This window comes from Mesoplodon bidens (genome assembly GCF_964165515.1).
Source record: "Mesoplodon bidens genome assembly, chromosome: 1".
Taxonomy (NCBI): domain Eukaryota; kingdom Metazoa; phylum Chordata; class Mammalia; order Artiodactyla; family Ziphiidae; genus Mesoplodon; species Mesoplodon bidens.
In genome coordinates this window covers 635,282-656,059 of record NC_138176.1, presented here as the reverse complement: position 1 = coordinate 656,059, position 20,778 = coordinate 635,282, and the positions used below count along the sequence as shown (strand labels likewise).

Sequence of the window (20,778 nt, the reverse complement as noted above, 5' to 3'; positions counted from 1 at the left end):
GTTCACTCTGAGGGGACTGGGCCCAGTGCCCCCAGCACAGCGAACAAACCAAGCCAGGCCGCCCCGAGTTACAGCCCCTTGGCCGCCTGCCATCAACACAGGGACCTCGCGTGCTTTCCCGACAAGCAGGCTGAGCGGGGAGCCAGGGGGCTCAAGAGAGGTGGTCCCTGCCAGGTGAGCGTCTCCCAGGAGCGAAGCCCCTTCCTCTGGGCCTAGACCTCGAGCTGCCGCAGGGTCTGTCCGGGAGCAGCAGTGGTGCCCATAACCCCGCATGGTCTGCAGGGCCCCCGGTGACTGGCCTGGGCCCTCCGGGTGCAGGGACCACCTGTGAGCTCACCTCAGCGTCAGGACCTGCCAACTCTTCCAGGAATGAAAAGGGAAAGGCAGGAGGATTTGAAAGTCAACCTGAAACCTGACTCGGTGGATCTGACTGTGTCCAAATTGCATTTGGAGAAAAGTGCTTAACTGGGAGTCTTTTATTAAACCGGGGATGAGGAGGGCTTTTCTTATCAGTGGTTTAGGAGTGATGAAGGATTAAGGTGCACAACAGGGGGATTCAAAGCAGGAAACAGAATCTTCCTGCAGGGCTGCACCCCTCACCTCCGGTGGGTGGCCCGGGGCCCGGGGCTCAAGGGCCTCGCAGGACTCCCTGTGGGGTGATGAGCACAGAGAGAGCGTCCAGTCTGGCCTTGGGGCCCGTGTGGCCCAAGCCCACGCTCAGCCCAAGTCTGTCCTTGACCATCTGATCTCTGTCCCCGTATCTAACTGGAGGCAATGGGCAGGCGTGGTCAGGCCCAGGGAGACGCCGCCCCGACTGCCGGGACCCGGGGCCTGACCCTCCCTCCTGGGTTCTGGGCTCTATCGCTGTCCCCTGAGCCCCCCATTTGGCCTCCACAGCTGGCACCCCACAACCTCAGGGAGCCTGAGGCTGGGCCGAGTGGGGCTGCACTACAGGGCGGATCGGGGGCTGGGCCCTGGGAGGACCACACTCCCTTTCTTCCCACCAGGACCCCGCTCCTCCCCAGACCAATGTGCCAGCCCAGGGCACCGGGCTTCCTGCAGAGGGGCTTGTGCAGGGAGCAGGGATGGAGCCCGCCATGTGGACAACTTCTGCCCGCCTGGACGGAGATGGACGGGACTGCCCGCAGGGCCAGGAGCCTCTGCCCACACCTGTGGTCTCAGGGCAGCTCCAAGGAGGCTGGGCAGGTGGGGAGGTTTGAGCCCCTCGGGGTGCCTGGGGGCCAGAGCAGGTTTACACAGATGGCAGCGGCCACGGGGAAGCCCCAGAGCCCAGGGAGGGGTGAGGAGGGGAGAGGTGCAGGGGGCTTGTGAGCCCCGCCTGGGGTGGGAGGAGCCTGGCCGGTGGGACCTCAGCTCCTCGGAGGGAAGTGTGAGCTCCCGTCTGGGGAGAAAGAGCACGGCTTCCAGGCAGGGGCTGGGCGGGAGGTGTGAGGGTCTCCTCCCCTGGCCCGTGCGAGCCTCCTCCGGGTGCCAAGCCGGTGAGCAGGATGGTGGTGCTGGCGGCCTCGGCAGGTCCTCCCCCGGGGCCCCCACCCTCCGTCCTCCTCCCTCACGCCCACTTGTCCTCCACTTTCCCCCCACCTGCTGCTGCCACTTAAAGAGTCTGTGGAGCGTGTGGACGTACTGGTCAGTGTTGGAGTTTGCAAACCATATTTGGAAATTAATGAGGATCTTAGCTTTTATAGACTTCCAAAATGTATAAACCTGCCAACCTGGGCGAGTTCAGCGTGAGGCCGGCTCCTCCTGGACCTGACTGCTGTCCTGCAGGGTCAGCAGGGCCGGCCGGGGCACCCGGGTCTGACTGAAGAGTGGCCATCTGTGCGCCCTGGGGTCTGGGCGCCCTGCCCGCCAGCCTCCCCCGCAGACGCCTCCGCCAGGCGCTTCTCACACACGAGAAGGGGGCAGGCAACAGGCTCGCGAGCAAGCCAGGACTGTGTGCCCACTGCTTTCACAGGATCCCAGTTTGGGTAAAGGGGGATTTTGAAAATGCTTTCTTTATATTCACAAGTTGTGATCCTTTTTCAAAATTCAAGAGCTTTTCTACTTTTGTTTCTATTTATCATAATGTTTGCTTTTTCCTTATTTCTTGATTTTTTGGCTTGTAACTAATTTTAGTTATTTTGCCAGCCCTGCTTTGTAACGTAGGCAAACCATGGAGTGAGCCAAATAACTACAACTAAGGAGTTAATCAAAAAACCTCAAAGTCACAACTATTAAAATTTTATATTTTTTTATGTTGAAACTGATTTTATTGGGTTTTATCTTTACCAATAAAACAATGCATGGTCAAGAAAGTAGTATCTAAAATACAGATGCAGAAGAATAAGCTGACCAATGGTCACTATCCTGCTTGGCTGTGGGCACCAACACCACCCCCTGGGTCCCTCAGATTGTCCCAACGCACACGCACAGGTGCACACACTCGCTCCACTACGCACATCCTGTCACACATCTGTGAACTGCGGCTGCACGCGCGTCTGCTGGCCTCCTGTCCAAGGGCTGCTCCCCCATCACCAGCCAGCAAGCGTCAGTTACTCCAAGCCACCCCGTTAGACAGTCAGGGTGTTCCAAACCTCTGCTATTCCAAAGGCTCAAAGCAAGAATAACTGGCTGAAAATGATTAGATATTAAAATGTAAAGATTATTTTTAGGCTTAGGGGTATTTTGAAAGGAGAAGGGGGAGTGTTTCAAGACACAAAGCATTGGAAGTCTGTCCTGTGGTGTGCCAAAACGGCTAATGCTAGAAAACCAGAGACTTGGGAATATTAATTTTCTAACAAATCACTATTTTAACAAAATTGCCATGTGGAGCAACTTGCTTTTGACCACATCTAATTTGGTAAAATTGCTTTGGCCCAAGTGCCAGAAGAGTTGGCAGGGACCGGGCAGCCGGCGGAGGAGAGTGGAGGCCGGGGAGACCGGTGGGAGCTGGGCCGCGTGGGACAGGCCAGCCCAGGCGGGGCCCAGACAGGCAGGGCGGGTCAGATGCCAGAGCAGGAGGCCTGAGCGGGAAGGAGGGCACGTCCTGCGGGAGCACGAGGGCGGCAGGGTCAGGCCCAGGCCGGCACCAAGGCCGGCTCAGCTGCGGCCATCCTACCGTCTCCTCTTCCTGTGTCCACTGCCCCAGGATGGGGGGCTGCAGCAGGTGGTGACACGGCAGGGACAGCAGAGGAAGACCCTCCCGGCAGGAGTTTCCCTCAAGACCCTCCACTCCTGCGGGAACCCCACAGGTGAACTCAGCCCCACAGAGAGTACCAGGCCCCCCAGACACCAGCTCCAGTTCCAGGAGGCTGAAAGTTTCCTTGAAGCAGTAAGTGTGGTTAATGACTCAGGTCTGGAAACTGGACTAGTCCCTGAAGTTTTTTTTTTTTTTTAATTTTATACTGGAACATAGTTGATTAACAATGTTGTGTTAGTTTCAGGTGTACAGCAAAATGATTTAGTTATATATATACATGTAACTATTCTTTTAAAAATTCTTTTCCCATTTAGGTTGCTACAGAATATTGAGCAGAGTTCCCTGTACTATACAGTAGGTCCTGGTTGGTTATCTATTTTCAGTATAGCAGTGTGTACGTGTCAGTCCCCACTCACAATCTATCCCTCCCCCGCCTTTCCCCCCAGTAACCGTAAATTCATTCTCTAAGTCCGTGAGTCTGCTTCTGTTATTCTAGATATAGAATATATATATATATATATATATATATATATATAGAGAGAGAGAGAGAGAGAGAGAGAGAGACAGAGAGAGAGACAGAGAGACAGAGAGACAGAGAGAGAGAGAGAGAGAGAGAATATATACCACATCTGCTAATGGACATTTAGGTTGCTTCCATGTTCTGGCTATCGTAAACAGTGCTGCAATGAACATCGGGGTGCATGTGTCTTTTTTTTTTTTTGGAGTATAATTGCTTTACAATGGTGTGTTAGTTTCTGCTTTATAACAAAGTGAATCAGTTATACATATACATATGTTCCCATATCTCTTCCCTCTTGCGTCTCCCTCCCTCCCACCCTCCCTATCCCACCCCTCCAGGCGGTCACAAAGCACCGAGCTGATCTCCCTGTGCTATGCGGCTGCTTCCCACTAGCTATCTACCTTACGTTTGGTAGTGTATATATGTCCATGCCTCTCTTTCACTTTGTCACAGCTTACCCTTCCCCCTCCCCATATCCTCAAGTCCATTCTCTAGTAGGTCTGTGTCTTTATTCCTGTCTTACCCCTAGGTTCTTCATGACATTTTTTTCTTAAATTCCATATATATGTGTTAGAATATGGTATTTGTCTTAGTCTTTCTGACTTACTTCACTCTGTATGACAGACTCTAGGTCTATCCACCTCATTACAAATAGCTCAATTTCGTTTCTTTTTATGGCTGAGTAATATTCCATTGTATATATGTGCCACATCTTCTTTATCCATTCATCTAATGATGGACACTTAGGTTGTTTCCATCTCTGGGCTATTGTAAATAGAGCTGCAATGAACATTTTGGTACATGACTGTTTTTGAATTATGGTTTTCTCAGGGTATATGCCCAGTAGTGGGATTGCTGGGTCATATGGTAGTTCTATTTTTAGGTTTTTTTTTTTTTTTCGGTACACGGGCCTCTCACTGTTGTGGCCTCTCCCGTTGCAGAGCACAGGCTCTGGACACGCAGGCTCAGCGGCCATGGCCCATGGGCCCAGCTGCTCCGCGGCATGTGGGATCTTCCTGGACTGGGGCATGAACCCATGTCCCCTGCATTGGTAGGCAGACTCTCAACCACTGCGCCTCCAGGGAAGCCCTATTTTTAGTTTTTTAAGGAATCTCAATACTGTTCTCCATAGTGCTTGTACCAATTTACATTCCCACCAACAGTGTAAGAGGGTTTCCTTTGCTCCGCACCCTCTCCCGCATTTATTGTTTGTAGATTTTTTGATGGTGGCCATTCTGACCAGTGTGAGATGATACCTCACTGTAGTATTGATTTGCATTTCTCTAATAATTAGTGATATTGAACATCTTTTCGTGTGCTTTTTGGCCATCTGTATTTCTTCTCTGGAGAAATGTCTATCTAGGTCTTCTGCCCGTTTTTTGATTGGGTTGTTTGTTTTTTTTTGATATTGAGCTGCTGTTTGTAAATTTTGGAAACTAACCCCTTGTCGGTCACATCGTTTGCAAATATTTTCTCCCATTCTGTGGGCTGTCTTTCTGTTTTGCCTATCGTTTCCTTTGCTGTGCAAAAGTTTTTGAGTTTAATTAGGTTCCATTTGTTTTTATTTCCATTACTCTAGGAGGTGGGTCAAAAAAGATTTTGCTGCGATATATATCAGAGTGTTCTGACTATGTTTTCCTCTAAGAGTTGTATAGATCTGGTCTTACATTTAGGTCTTTAATCCATTTTGAGTTTTTGTGGATGAGATTAGGTAGTGTTCTAATTTCATTCTTTTACATGTAGCTCTCCAGTTTTCCCAGCACCACTTATTGAAGAGACTGTCTTTTCTCCATTGTATATCCTTGCCTCCTTTGTCATAGACCATAGGTACGTGGGTTTATCTCTGGGCTTTCTATCCTGTTCCATTGATCTATGTTTCTGTTTTTGTGCCAGTACCATGCTGTTTTGATGACTGTAGCTTTGTAGTATAGTCTGAAGTCCAGGAGCCTGATTCCTCCAGCTCCGTTTTTCTTTCTCAAGATTGCTTTGGCTATTCGGGGTCTTTTGTGTCTTCACACAAATTTTAAGATTTTGTGTTCCAGTCCAGTGAAAAATGCAGTTGGTAATTGGATAGGAATTGCATTGAATCTGTAGATTGCTTTCGGTAGTATAGTCATTTTCACAATGTTGATTCTTCCAGTCCAAGAACATGGTATATCTCTCCCTCTGTTTGTGTCATCTTTGATTTCTTTCATCAATGTCTTATAGTTTTCTGAGTACAGGTCTTTTACCTCCTTAGGTAGGTTTATTCCTAGGTACTTTATTCTTTTTGTTGCAATGGTGAATGGGATTTTTTCCTTAATTTCTCCTTCTGATCTTTCATTATTAGTATATAGAAGTGCAACAGATTTCTGTGTATTAATTTTGTATCTTGCAGCTTTACTGAATTCATTGATTGATGAGCTCTAGTAGTTTTCTGGTAGCATCTTTAGGATTTTCTATGTATAGTATCATGTCATCTGCAAACAGTGACAGTTTTACTTCTTCTTTTCCAATTTGGATTCCTTTTATTTCTTTTTCTTCTCTGATTGCTGTGGCTAACACTTCCAAAACTATGTTGAATAAGAGTGGTGAGAGTGGGCATCCTTGTCTTTTTCCTGATCTTAACGGAAATGCTTTCACCTTTTCACCATTGAGTATGATGTTAGCTGTAGTGTCATATATGGCCTTTATTACGATGAGGTATGTTCCCTCTATGCCCACTTTCTGGAGAGTTTTTATCATAAATGGGTGTTATATTTTGTCAAAAGCTTTTTCTGCATCTATTGAGATGATCATATGGTTTTTAGTCTTCAACTTGTTAATGTGGTGTACTACACTAATTGATTTGCAGATATTGAAATCCTTGCATCCCTGGGATAAATCCCACTTGATCATGGTGTATGACCCTTTTAATGTATTGTTGGATTTGGATTGCTAGTATTTTATTGAGGATTTTTGTGTCTATGTTCATCAGTGATATTGGCCTGTAATTTTCTCTTCTTGTGGTATCTTTCTCTGGTTTTGGTATCAGGGTAAAGTTGGCCTCATAGAATGAGTTCAGAAGTGTTCCTTTCTCTGCAATTTTTTGGATTAGGTTCAGAAGGACAGGTGTTAACTCTTCTCTAAATGTTTGATAGAATTTGCCTGTGAAGCCATCTGGTCCCGGACTTTTGTTTGTTGGGAGTTTTTACTCACAGTTTCAATTTCAGTACTTGTGATTGGTATGTTTATATTTTCTATTTCTTACTGGTTCAGTCTTGGGAGACTGTACCTTTCTAAGAATTTGTCCATTTCTCCCAGGTTGTCCATTTTATTGGTGTATAGTTGCTCATAGTAGTCTCTTATGATCCTTTGTATTTCTGTGATGCCCATTGTAACTTCTCCTTTTTCATTTCTAATTTTATTGGTTTGAGCCCTCTCCCTTTTTTTCTTGATGAATCTGGCTAAAGGTTTATCAATTTCATTTATCTTTTCAAAGAACCAGGTTTTAGTTTCCTTGATCTTTTCTATTGTTTTCTTTGTTTATATTTCATTTATTTCTGCTCCAATCTTTATGATTTCTTTCCTTCTACTAACTTTGGGTTTTGTGTATTCTTTCTCTAGTTGTTTTACGTGTAAGGGTAGGTTGTTTATTTGAGATTTTTCTTGTTTCCTGAGGTAAGATTGTATTGCTATAAAATTCCCTCTTAGAACTGCTTTTACCATGGGCCATAGGTTTTGAATCATCGTGCTTTCATTTTCATTTGTCTCTAGGTATTTTTTGATTTCCTCTTTGATTTCTTCAGTGATCCATTCATTGTTTAGTAGCATATTGTTAAGCCTCCATGTGTTTGTGTTTTTTACAGTTTTTTTCTTGCAATTGATTTCTAATTTCATAGCGTTGTGGTCAGAAAAGATGCTTGATATGATTTTAATTTTCTTAAATTTACCAAGGCTCTCTTTGTGGCCCAGCATGCAGTCAATCCTGGAGAATGTTCCATGTGCACTTGAGAAAAATGTGTATTCTGCTGCTTTTGGATGGAATGCTCTAAAAATATCAATTAAGTTTGGTTAATGATTCAGGTCTGGAAACTGGGCTAGTCCCTCAACATAAAACAGTCTGACCACTGGATGTTCCTGTTTCTGTCCTGACCTTGGGTTTGAGATCAGCATGGATGACCTCGATGCCAGCTGGGCAGGGGAGTCAAAGGAGGACAGTTTAAGCAGAGGACCCTGGTTATAAAGCCTCCTATTCACAGACGGCCTTGGGACCCACATTAACTTCTGAAAGTGAGGCATCTCCCTGTGCTTCTCACATGTGCAGAGCCAGCGTCAGAGCTGGGGCTCAGGTGTCCCTCTTAGTGGACCCTTTGCTGCCCTGCCTATGGTCAGCCGGTCCTCCATGGCAGAGCGTACCGGATGCCTCCTTGCCCAAGCCCATGCTGGTGTGTGCTCTCCACCAGGTACTTGCAGGTGTGTCCCCCTTGGTCTGTTGAACCCCAACTCCATGTAGAGGAATCAGACATCTCCAGGGCTGTCGTGCATGTCCAGGACTGCCCATGTGGGTGTGCAGCGCAGGCCCTTGGAGGTGATGATGGACAGAGGCTGGTTTACAGCTCAGGGTCATGGGTCCCAGAGCACATGTGGAGGGCCAATGGCACATTTGTTCCTGCCTCGAGACTGTCCCTAACAAGTGTTCTGTTTTTACAGTTTGCAAGGGAAGCTCAAATAGGCTAGGGATGGAGCTGTGTGTTTCCACTGCACGATGCCAGTTCTGGGTGCCGACGGAGGGTGCTGCCTTTGGGATGCACCACAGACCTTTCAGGGGATTGCTGTGGACACACTTTCTTGCCTCGCCGCACTCAGGGTTTGCTCCCAGGCCCCACACCCCTCACGTGTTGCAGAGAGCCTTGGCCACCATGGCTGTCCCACTGATGGGCTAACCCAGGATATCGGGAGGAAGGCCGTGTCCTGGGTGAGAGGGTTGCAGCCCCCATGTGGCCTCTGGGGAGACTGGGGGTAGGGTGGGAGCAGAGTTAAGGGAGACCGGCTGACCCCAGGAGTCCAAGCAAAGTCCCAGCCCATCAAGCTTTACCATGCAGCTAAGGGCAAGACTTCCCTCCCTACTGACTCCCCACAACACCAGCCATGACTCCACAGTGCTACAGAACCAGCAAGGATTCTTCAGGCCCCAGCCCTCCCCACATGGTCCCAAGTGGCATCCTGGGCTCTTCTTCCTACAGGAACATCCTCCAGGCAAACTGGTGCCCTGGCTGCACCCAGCAAGGCAGGATCTCCCCCACATCCTCTCAGCCTGAGGCCCGCCCCTGTCGCAGGCCTGTCCCCCTGCAGGCCTGGGTCCAGCAGACCCCGCACCCATGGGTATGGCTCCAGGCCTGAAGGCTATGAAGGAGAAAAGAAGATATGATGTGAGGGAAGGAAGGAGATAAAAAATGGGGCAAATCGGGAACTGCCAAAAAGGAAAAAAGAGAAACAGGCAGTATGTTCGTGACATTTAAGCGTTGTTTTCTCCGAGTGTCCCCCGCCCTTCCTCTCCGTTCAAGTGTCTTCTCAGGGACCCTTTTAATGGGCCTGAAGGATGCAGCCAGGTGGGCTAGGGCTGAGAACCCCCAGGAGGCAGGGGAGGTCTGGGGCCTGCTACCAGCCCAGGGCACTCAGAGACAAAGGACGGAGCCTCACCGTCACTTTCCTGAACTCTGCTCACCGTGCGGTCACCCAACACCCAGGCTGACCTGTGGCCTGTGGAGCCCAAAGTGGGCCTGCTTGGGTTTGGCTACAAGGGCCCTGCACCCCTGGATGCACCTGGGAGCCTGGCAGGGATGTGCGTGGGCATGGAACCCCGCAATGCTTCTCAATGTGAACCCCCTGAGACACCTCTTCTGTGAGGGGACCACGAACCCCCGAGGCTGCCCATTGGTCACCGGTGGTCAGCGAGAAGTTGCATTGGGGGTGGCCTGGTCCTCTGGGGGCTCCGAGAGGCTTCAGTAGAGGAGGGGCGGCCATGAGACTAAGGTGCGTTTGCTAATTTTACTATTTGGTTCTCAGATTCGGCTTGACCTCAGGGCAGAGTGAACTTGTTGGCGTAAATCTTGGTTAGAAATGTTCTGCACAAATTCAAACTGACACTGTTGGGGGAGATGGCTGGTTGCCATGGCAACCAGAGAGTGGTTTTCATTCCTCTCTGTGAGCTGCGGATGTGAGCGCGCGGCTGGGACGGGTCGGGCGTCCGGCCTCCGGGGCCAGGCTGCACGCAGGCCGGAAACACCACCAACGCCACCTCCGTCCAGCGCACACAGCCCCCACGAAACGGCCGGAAAGCGAGCAGCCCGAGGATCCCGGCAGTTTCCACGGAAGAGGCGGGTCCCCCGGCCTGAGACTCTGCAGCCCCGGGGCCATCCTAAGCGAGCACTTGCGCATGAAGCTGCGGCCAGACTCACGCCCAGGGAGGGAAGACGGCACCCCCGTCCCCCTGAGCTGACCCCGGCGCATCATGTGACCTGTGACCCCGTCCACTGTGAGGCCGTCTGAAGGAGCTCAGCAGCATCACCAGGCTGTTTCCTGGCCTCGCACAAGCGGCCTGCAGGTTCCCAAAGCCCCCACCGGCCCCCCTGGGCATGGGGACCAGGACCCCGGCCCTCCTGCCCAGCCCGATCCTCACCCCGGGGTTCCCCTCCCCGACGAGGCGGGACCCACGCCCCCAGCCCCGGCTGCCCCTGAGCGCATCCTGGCCACACGCCCACCCCGCCCCGGCCCCGCAGAGCCGTGGGTCACCCCTGCTACAGGAGCGACTCTCCCTCCAAGGGGCTGGATAAAGGGCTGGGGGGCTGCCAAGAGGGGGTCGGGTGGGGGGCACGCAGCGTACAGACCCTCGGTGGCAGGGAGTCCTGAACTCACAGAATGTTCCAGAAAGGGGCCTTTCCTGGGGGGAGGAAGAGGCTCAGTGCAGTGAGGGCTGAGAGCCTACTCGCTGAAGGAGACACCTGTTTTACCGCAAAGCCACACAGGTTTCAGGAGTGAGTTCTCGGTGACGGTGAGAGGCCTGTGCCTAGAAGACACGTTTGGGACATTAGAGACCATAAAGGGCGGGGATCCACTGAACCCAGCTCCGTGGTCGCTGAAAATTCTGGAAAGCAGGGGCTCTGCTCATGGACGGCAGAGAAGCTCAGGGCACGGGGCAGAAGGCGGCCTGAGGCTCCCCAGCCCAGGCCACCCTGAGGCCCCAGGAGCAAACGAGGGTGCGTCTCCAGCCCAAAGCACGGCACCCATGACTTCCAGGACACGGCCCCGTCCACGCGGGTCCCTCTGGGTCCTCTGAGCGGAGGCCGTGTGACAGGGAGCAGGTCTGAGGCTCCTGCAGTGTCAGTGGCCGTGGGCACAGGGCCGACCGACAGCGCCCTGCTCTCCCCGCCCTGGCTTTGCCCCTCTGACCCGGTGGCCAGCAAAGCAGCCAACAGCCTCGCAGGTGTGCTGCTCTGCGATGCGTACAGAGCCCGGTCACCGTGTGGGGCTGTGTGAGGGCATCACCGGGCCTGCGTCCCCTCTGTGGGCAGCTCTGTGCCAGCTCCTGGGCACTGGGTAGCCAAGCCCGAGGAAGGGCTGGTGCAGCAGCCCTGAGGGTGGCCCAGCTCCCCACACCGTCACAAAGCTCAAGGCCCGCAGCCGTGGCTCCCAGGACAGCCTCTTCCTGAGAGACGCCCCGCCTCCAACCCTCACCCAGGCTAACACTGGGATTCGGGAGCCAGCACCCACGGGGTTGGGATTAGCAGCCAGACAGGCCTGTCTGTCTGATGTGCCCCCTCGGGGGACCTTCCAAAGCACCCAAGAACCTTCTGTGCACCCCACCCAGCCCCCAGTGCCCCCCAAAGCACCCAGGGACCCTCCATGTGCCCCACCTGGACCCCTGGTGAGTCTGAAGCTTGATTAGCCTTTGCCTTTAGAGCCCGTGGGCCCCAGCCCTGGGCATACAGGGTGGGACTAAGGCCTGGGCTAGGAGGGGCTCCTCCAGGCCACCCCAAGCCAGGCCAGTGCCCCCCAACCCCACCATCCTTCTGCATTCCTACAGCATCTCCTGTAAGTTCTCCCAGAAGCCAACTCTGGTCCCGGCCCCCACCAGCTCTGAGGCTAGGACGGGTCACTATTCTCCGGCCAGGGCACAGGGACAGCGCAGAAGGCAGTGCACAGGACAGAGGGACAGCCCCCCACAGGGCCTCTTCCTTGTGCCCTCCTGCCACCTGGTCACCAGGGCCCCGTGATGGGTTGTTCACACCTGCCTTTCTGTCACCTCTGGTCTGGGAGCCCCTGACCCGTGTTCACCTGTGCCCCTTCCCCGGACAGTCTGTGGAGGCAGCTGCAGCTGGGCACAAGCCCCGTGGGGACCACCGCAGCCTGGGGGAGTCTGAGCAAAAGGCTCCCGATCCAGGGCGGGCCTTCCCACCTCCTCCACTGCCCCACTTGTCCAGGACCATCAACCCAGGCCCCCAGGGAGCTCCACAGCGCCCTCCAGCCCTGAGGGAGCCACCCCAGGACGCCAGGTGGGCCGGGCCTGGGCGTGAGGGCCTCCACTCAGCTCTGACACCAGTCACTGGGCGACTGGAAAATCCCTTCACCCCTCGGGGTTTCCTGTCGCTCAGCTGAGGTTCAGGACCCATCACGGTATCCCACAGCGGTGCAACGGGAATACGGGGAGCGATGCAGACGGAATGTTGGGAATGTTGGTGGATGAGGGACAGGGGCGAGGGAAGGCCCCACCCAGAGGCCTGCTGGCCAGGCGGCGGCCCACACCCCCTGCAGGCAGGTCCCGCTGTCCTCCCCTCCCTCCACACGCTTGCCTTCCTTCCTGGGCCCTGTCATCACTAGCTCTAACGCCCGGGCTGGGGGCTGGGACCCTGGGCTGGGCAGGGGTGTGGGGGCCTCTTTCTGCACAGCTGAGGCCTGTCTACCCTGGCAGGATCACTCTGCTGACTCACGCTGGCGTGGACGCATGGGTTCACCTCGGTGTGGCCATATTTGGATTTGAGAATATTTTAATATGAGGACCGTGAAAATTCCTGCAAAATCAATTTCCTTGGGTGTATTTCTGTTCTCAGAGCCCCAGTGGACAGGGGTTCCCGTAATAATAAAATAACATCGGCCAGTCCTCCTTCTGCCTTCTTCAGGGAGACGTGTTGTTGTGAGTTGTGCGATTCTCTTGGAAGCGAAGGCAAAACCGCCGGTTGTCTCTTTAAATCGGCTCTGCGGTGTGATGGGGCCCGCGGGCTGGCTGGGAAGAACCATTCCCACCCAGCCGCAGGGAGCTGGTCGCCGCCATCAGCGCCTCCCCCATCCCCATGGTTACGGCTCCTGCTTCCCGACCGACCGTCCCTGGTCCCTGGCGGTCGCCCGCCCGAGGGAGCAGGCACTCCTCGCCGGAGTCCGGGAAGCCGCCTGCTGAGAACGGCAGTGACTGCCTGCCCCTCCGGCTCTGACACCCTCCCCGGTGCAGAGCCCTGGCCGTCGCCGGGCTGCAGCCTTGCAATCTGTTGATCACTCCGCTCACGAGCTCCAGCGCTGCCCCTGGGGCGGAAAACTGCTCCTGGACCCGGGAACTCACCGCCTCTCGCCAACAGGAAGCGCAGGACCGCTGCCACTCCTGCTGTTTTTGCCAAAATAGGTGAGAAGTTGGGCTGCGTTTCTCCGTTTCTCCGGGGTCTGCGCGGCAGGTGGGCCCCCGGGCGAGAAGGCAGCAGGACTTGGGGGGAGGCGAGGTCGGAGCCCGGTGACCGCAGCAGACACTGCCCCGGCCGCTTCCTGGGCATCAGCGCCAACCAGGAGTGAGCAGTTCCTGCTCTTCCAAATGCAGATTCTCAACAACTTTGGGTTACACAGACGGCACGGAGCCACCAGATATACTGATCTGTGTGGGAGACGCCAGCCCATGAGGTCTGGCCACGTCCGGGCAGCGGAAGCTTCGCCCTCCCAGGTCTGGCTGTCCGTTGGGGGTTATTGGAGTCTCTTGACTTAAACGGACAGACATGCTGTACGTGTCTTCTGCAGCCTGAGGTTGGGCTGAGTGTCTCGCACTGGGATGGCGAGCGGAGGTTGCTTTTTAAATATGGAGAAGGAAGTGCTCCCCGGGGGCACCGTCCCTCTAAGGCTCTGAGGCCCCAGGTCGTCCCCGGAGCCTCTGCCTGACTCAGATATACCAAGCCAGACACTCCAACAGGCTGGCTGGGTCTAGGGGAGATGAGATGGGGGCAGACTTTGGAAGGAGCTGCTGCCGGCTGCACCCAGGGGGCTGCCCTGTGGGTGGGGTGCTAGATGCAGGTGGCAGGGAGGACCCCCACCCGCCCTGACCTGCCCTGTCTTCGCAGATGGGGGCGGCCTCTCCACCCTCACCCGCCCCATCACGGTCGCCCAGGGCTCTACCCCGTGGCCGCTGCCTGGGACCTTGACCTTCTGGATGGCCATGGAGGCTGGCGGGGAGAACGGTGCGACGTAATCAGCTGTGCCGTTGGCACCACCTCCATCCCCTGCTCACACTTCAGTAACTTCGCTGTGCTCATGGTGAGGACACGCGGGGGCCGGTGGGGGGGGGGGGCGCCGAGGCTGCCACCGCCACTCACGGATCCCCAGGCAGGGAGAGTGAGCTGCCTTGTGGTCAGCCGGGGGCGGTGGGCGCCTGCTGGTCCTGCAGCCAGGGGCCCTGGGGGTGGGGCCGGGGTGGGAGGGGGGCCTCGGGCTGCCTGCTCTGTTGCTCGTCAGCGGCTGCTCGGCGTAGATCATACTAATTAGTGGCAGACGTGCTGCAGCGTTGAATCACTGAATCAGTGGAAGAGACAGTGTCCCACCACCACCCAGGCTCGACCCGTGACCTGTGAAAACCTCTCTGACCCCGGCTGGGGCCCTCCCTCTCCCAGGCCCCGCACACGGCCCTCCCGCTGCAGCCCTGCCGGCCCCCTTCCCGTCAGAAAGTTGGCTGAATGGCAGGGGATGCGGGTGGGCTTCAGCAGCACGTTTGGCAAGCACAGAGGATGCCTCTCTCACCAGAAAAGGGGGTGTGGCCGGCTGTGTGGGGCTCGGCCTGCAGGCTCGGGGCGCTTCCCTGTGGTTGCTGCTGGTTTGGATTCCGGAAAGGGTGATGCTGAGTAAATCATGCATTGTGCGTGCTTGTGAGGGACAGCGGCCGAGCGCACGCAGAGGACGCCGATGGCCGAGGACAGCGCGGCCACAGTGGCCGAGGCTCGGACACTGACAGTGGGTCGTCAGTGCAGACCCGACTCTTCACAAGCAGGGGTGTGTCTGAGTCACTTGCTCATTTTCTTCCTGTTGGATTCGAAATGTCCAAACAAGAGAGATGCTTTTTGCCAAAGGTCGGCATCATCTCGCAGAGCTGCCGCGCCACCTGCCTCTCAGGCATCTGAGGGTGTGTGTTCCAGGCACAGCCCGGCCCGCACCCCAGCTCTGAGCCGTCACCTGTTGCCTGCAGGCACCACCCCCCAACAAGCCAAGGGCCTCCAGGTTGGCCGTGTTTGAAGCTTTGCATCCTCGAATTTAGATCCTCATTTGCAAAATGGGTCCTGTCATTGGCAGATGAAGGGTGAACGGGGGAGGGAGGACAGCACCGCCCCCGGGGGCGCCACCGCACATGATCCAGGTGCCCCAGTGTCAGGCCCCATCTTTGCCTCTGTCTCTGACCCTCCAACCCTTCTGTGGAAACCTGCAGGGCCGCCCAGGCCGCCAAGCACCCTCCTTCCTTCCTCAAGTCCATCCACACCCTCCCCCCAGCTCCCAGCCCGCTCCACGCCAGCCAGTCCAGGACTCTGGGAACCAGCTGGATTACCCTTGCCTGGAGAGCTTGGAATCTCAGCAGTTTGTTGGGTTTTTATTGCTAACAAATAACATTTACACTGGAGAGAGCTTCTGAGAGGAATAGAGATGCCAACCTAACGTGTGGTGCTGCAGTTCTGCTGCAAGCACTTTCCTGCCTGTGTCTGGGAGCCTGTGGGTGAGACGCCTGTGGCCCCGGGGGGCCGTGGGGAGGAAAGCCAGCGGGGGCAGCTCCGGCCCCGTGCCCCAGGATGCCACGCTCCGGCCACCTGCTCGGGCCTGGCCCTGGCAGTCAGCTGCCCGGACCAGCTCCTGAGTGTAACAGCACCGAGGTGTCCTGGAGGCCACGACCCCGGTTTGAACTGTGCTGAGCCCTGAGCGTCTTCGGGCACCAGTGCCTCCTTCTGAGCGAGTTGCCTGTGTGCCCTCGGCACCAACAGGATGGCGAACACCCAGGCGCTGCCCTGGGGGCTGAGGGGCTGGGGGACCTGCACCCTGCCGCCTGGTCTCCAGCAGGTAAAGCCCAGGCCCCAACACCCGCCCAGCGCTGACCCTCACCAGAGCGTGAAACAGGATCTGACTGCGCTGCCGCTTCTGCGACGACGCTGTTGATTCTCACATTCAAGCAGGTCCCCAAACGCGCGTGACTTTGCCCTCGTTTCCTCTCTGACCCTCACCGTTAGCGCAGAGAACAACGCTCTCCAAGGGAACAAAGTGACGCGTCTGGAACTGGAGTACAAACCATCCAGGCCTGGGCACTCTGTCCTTCCTGATGTGGCATCCAGTGGTCCCGCGGGCGGTGCTGGCCCTGCCATTGCTCTCCGGCCATACCTGTCATGGGGGATTAGCTGGGCGGCTGGACTGGTGTATGTGGCCTCCCCACGTGGCTTCCCCGCAGCCCCTGTGGCCTCAGGTTGGGCCCAGAGGGTGAGCCCACCCGCTCACCGATGCGGTGGCCTGAGTGCCACGGAGACCCGCTCGGCGATGGCACTTCAGTGTGGCCTGGGCCCAGGAGGCGGCCGCAGTGGCAGCCCTGCTGGCTTTGCATCTGGTGACCTTCGCCAGGTCCTGCAGGGCCCGGAGCCGGGACAGGGTAAGAGGCCAGGCCGCCCCAAGGGCAGACGCCACGCAGGACGCCCCGGTCCACACAGAAGCACCCGCGTTCCAACAAGAAGGGTGGAAGTAACACCCCAGAGAGACCAGGGTGGATGCAGGGCGGGGCCGGGAAGCCGAGTGTCAGCAGGAGGCAGGAGCCCGCGGGGCACCCATGGGCTCCCCCTGAGCCCGTGGAACCCGGGCCACACCTGTGGGTGGGCTCCCACTCCGACCCGCCACTGCCCGCCTGCGATGCTCCAGCCTCAGAGCTTCAGCGAGTTCCTCCTGTTTGCTTTCTCTTCAGTCCAATATTTAAATTTCTAACAACTCATAAAACCTGCCTTCACCTCACAGAGTTTGTCGCCCACCTCAGGCCTCCCCTATTGTTGATGGTTTTAAGCAAGTAACCCCAGTCCTGAAGGAAAGCCGTCGTATTTCTCAATGTCTTTTCTCCAAAGTTCTTCATAATTAGACCAGCCCACGCACCCTCAGAGGAAGATGGCTACAAACCACACAAATGCCCCATCGGGGCAACCTGTGCTCCGAATGCAGAGATGGCTCATCTGTGTCTGCCTCTCCCCTGGGACTCCCTCAGGGAAGGCTGACAGGTCAGCAGGGTCGCCACTAAAAAGCAGACGAGGGGCCGCAGGCTCCACAGAGCTCAGTCTTGGTTGGGACAAGCCCGGGTGGAAGGACCTGCCCACCCTAGACACTCGAAGGCCCAGCCTGGATGCCTGGCCATGCAGGAGGGACCCCCGTAGACGGTCTGCACCGCAGCCCAGAGAGGCCAATTTGCCACTTTTGATCAGACAAGCGACACCTGACCTGACCTCTTCCCTCCTTTCTTCTTGTCTTTCTTAACATCCCAATTCGTTTGATTGCAGAACCTACCAAAAAGGACACATCCAACTAAAATCATAATGAGGTGTAAAGGAAAAGGGGAAATACAAACCAGGCAGCACGGGGACTGCCGCCCTGGGACCATTGCTCGGAGCCTTCAGGCTCCACGGGGAAGCAGGAGCCGGGGGTCCCCGGAGGAGACACACCTTGGCTGTAGCTTCTACCGCAGCCCCGCCGGTCATCCTGCAGGCACAGACTTGAGCGGGAATTGCGGGCTTCAGCCCCGCAGCTGGGCAGCACCGCGGCTCCCGGCACCCGGTGTGTGGCCTCGTCCTCTGGGCGTTGCCTTCGCCTCCCCTCTTCCTCTGTGGGTTCTCTGGACCTCTCTCCAGCCTCTCTGCTCTGAGGTCAACGCTCCATCCACTGTCGCTGGTCCCCAGGGCACCACTGGTTCCACAGCCTCTGATGGACTTGTCCACCCGGTGCTGTCTGACCACGTGCTGGACCATCATAAGGGTTTTGCCCGTGGAACGCTTGCAGAGTAGCTTCTTCCAAGAGGAACTCGTACATGTGTGAACTTTAAAATATAAATTACATCGCCATTTTGCATTACTTACTTTGAATTTTAAATGTCACCTCTAAAAATGTAGAAAGCACTGTTGATAACTCTGATTTGGAGAAAGGAAAAAAAAATAGGAGGCCAAGTGGAATTAAATCTCTGTTTCTCCTAAATCATATATCGTGGATGCAGCTGCTGCGGGGTCGGAGACCCCCCTCACCACCGTGAGAAGCCTCAAAACTGGGCCCTCGGACAAGAAGGAAGGGGTCCAAAGGCAGGGTGACCTCCGGGTTGGTCCAATGACAGGCTGGGCGTCATCCTCAGGAAACGGCTCTGTGTCTTGAACGGATGCTCTGAGATGTTTTCCTGCTGCAGGAAAACCAGTTCTGGCTCTTACTAGGCTTAACATAAAGGGGTTTTGCGTGTGTGAATAGAAACTGGCATACAAGATGCTTTTGGAGGTACGCTCTCCACCGAAGGTCCAGGAGCTGCATGGGCTCCCCCGTCGTGGGTCAGATGCACCTGTGGCCCTCGGACCCAGGGCATCAGGCCGTTGCTGTGGACGCTGCATCAGGAAGCAAGTGCTTGCTTTGTTCACCCCCCTCCTCTGCCATCCCTCCCCCAACCCCAGAAAGAGCCAGGGGTCTGACCTCAGTCTTTAGGGGCAGCAGTGCCGGTGACAGCATCCGGAAAAGGTGGGGAAGGGGCTTGTAAGCCCCCCAGAGGGGGTGGACCCACCCCGGGTCCCTCAGCTCCAGGAGAGACACCAGGTCCTGATTGAGTCAGTGAGAGAACTGGACGGGCCAGACCCGGAGCGGCTCTTGCCTGTGGACATGAAAGCAGTAACAGAGGCCCAGGTGCACCTTTGTGAAGGCTCAGGGGGTCTCAGCCCCGGCTGATGTCACAGGAGGGACACACCATCGTCTCCCACGAAAAGGACGACACGTACAGGCCCAGGGACGCCGCCAGTGCCCAGTCAGACCTGAATCCAACACTCCTGGCTGATGACTCTCGGAAGAAAAGATCGTTCAATATCAGGACTTGACCAGGAAAACCTGCCTTTCCTCGACGTTTGCAGTGAGTTGCATCTGGCAGGAGGCTGGTGCCCGCGGAGCCTGACAGATGCAGAAACACCCTGGGACTACCGGGCCTCGTGAGCCCGCTTCCTGCCGTTGCCTGACGGCAAAGGCGCCAGAATTCAGGATGCGTGAGGGCCCCCGGCAGGCAGGACGCCAGTGGGAGCTGAGCGCCCCCGGGAAGTAAGAACGGCAGGCTGCCCTCTCTTTCTCGTGAAACATCTATTCTCCGCCAGGAGACCATCCTGCCCCTCGTCACAGAGGCCCATCCTTGCCCAGACGGAGGCTCCTGGTTGCAGGATGGAGGGCCCAGCAGCCTTTGTGCTCCCCTGGGTGTGGCGTGAGCCCTGCCAGGATTTGACCACAGACCCTCCCCTGTGCCGAGCCTTCCCAGGCAGCTGGAGTGGGCGGGACCTCCAGGTCTCCCCTGGGGACGTGCAGCCTCTGCGTCCCAGTCACCTTGAGGCTGGCGTCTCTTGGCTGCCTTTCCTCCTGAGCTCGTAATTCCGTGGATTTGGGCTGTGAGTGCAGCGTGCATCCGGCTGACACCCTGGGTATCCAGCCGGGAGCTGTTGGTGTTCTGTGCACGTCTACACCTGCCCTTCAGGCCTCCTGGCCCGTGGACGGTCAGGACTGCAGCATGAGGGCGGCCGCGGTGTCCGGCCTGCGGTCTGCCAAGCGGCACAGCGCCCTTCTCTGACCGCCTGCTTATTCTGGGCAGGGCGCTATTTCTGGCTTCACTGGACAGCGGGGCCCCTGGGCAGCCAGACGCTGAGGCCCCCTTGGCGTCCAGGTCACTCCGTGCCTCTTCCCAGGTGACCAAATTCAATCAGCTGTTGCCAAGACAACAGCGACCTCCTCACCAAAGTCCCTGCATTGGAGCAAAGTCGGGATGCAGAGGCCCCGGCTGAGCCCAGGGTGGCCGGGCCTCCAGGAACGTCCACGAGGAGAGAAGCCACCTGAGCCTGGACGCGCTGGCTTCCTGACTCCCGCCGTGAAAGGCCAAGGCCTTCTCGGGGTGCCTCTCTGCTCCCCACGACTCCATCCTGGAGGAGCCGCAAGCCACCTCCGCTGTCCTCACAGCCCAGGGAGGCACCAGTTGGAGCTGCTCTGGTCCTGGGGCGGGGGCGTCAGCTGTGGACGCCCCTGCGGTCTGCGGGAATAGGGCCAGCACGACGGCAGACCCCTAGCTCTGACCACCAGCGCCGTGGTCATAGCCGGCGCAGCTCAGGTGGTCCCACAGGGGATGCCAAGCAGCCCTCCATAGGCCCAGCTCAGCCTGTGGGCACTGGCCCCCAGCCTGCTCCCCGGAGCCCAGCATGTCCCCCAGGGTCGTGGGAGCAGAGCAGGGCAGGGCATTCAGGCTGGGGCGTCGAGCAAGGGCTCCACCCTCTGACCTGGGCAGTGGGAACCAGAGCACCGCTCAGCTTTTCCCTGGGGCGGCCGTGACAAAGTCCCACAGAGCAAGTGGCTTAAACCACAGTCCAGGAGGCTGGACGTCCAAGGTCCAGGCGCCTGCAGGTTGGCTTCTCCTGAGGCTTCTCCTTGCAGTGTAGACGGCCCCTCCCGCCGTGTGCTGGTGCTCTCCTCTCCTCTGCCGGCCCCTTCTTACAGGGACTCTTGTCCCTTTGGTCAGGGCCACCCGAGGACCCTACCCAACCTGAGCCACATCCCTAAAAGCCATCCCCTCCAGATGGTGGGG

The 20,778-nt window shown here is 56.3% G+C and overlaps 1 protein-coding gene across 1 annotated transcript in view; it reads left to right on the top strand.

Annotated features, from left to right (window-relative positions):
- The first annotated feature begins 13,169 nt into the window (after window positions 1–13,169).
- ADGRA1 (adhesion G protein-coupled receptor A1) overlaps window positions 13,170–20,778 on the top strand; it is a 33,996-nt gene continuing 26,387 nt past the window's right edge. The window contains exons 1-2 of the mRNA XM_081247134.1: window positions 13,170–13,350; window positions 14,051–14,243. Coding sequence (XP_081103260.1) covers window positions 14,241–14,243 — 3 coding nt within the window. The 5' untranslated portion in view covers window positions 13,170–13,350; window positions 14,051–14,240. The remainder of the gene's footprint in view (window positions 13,351–14,050; window positions 14,244–20,778) is intronic.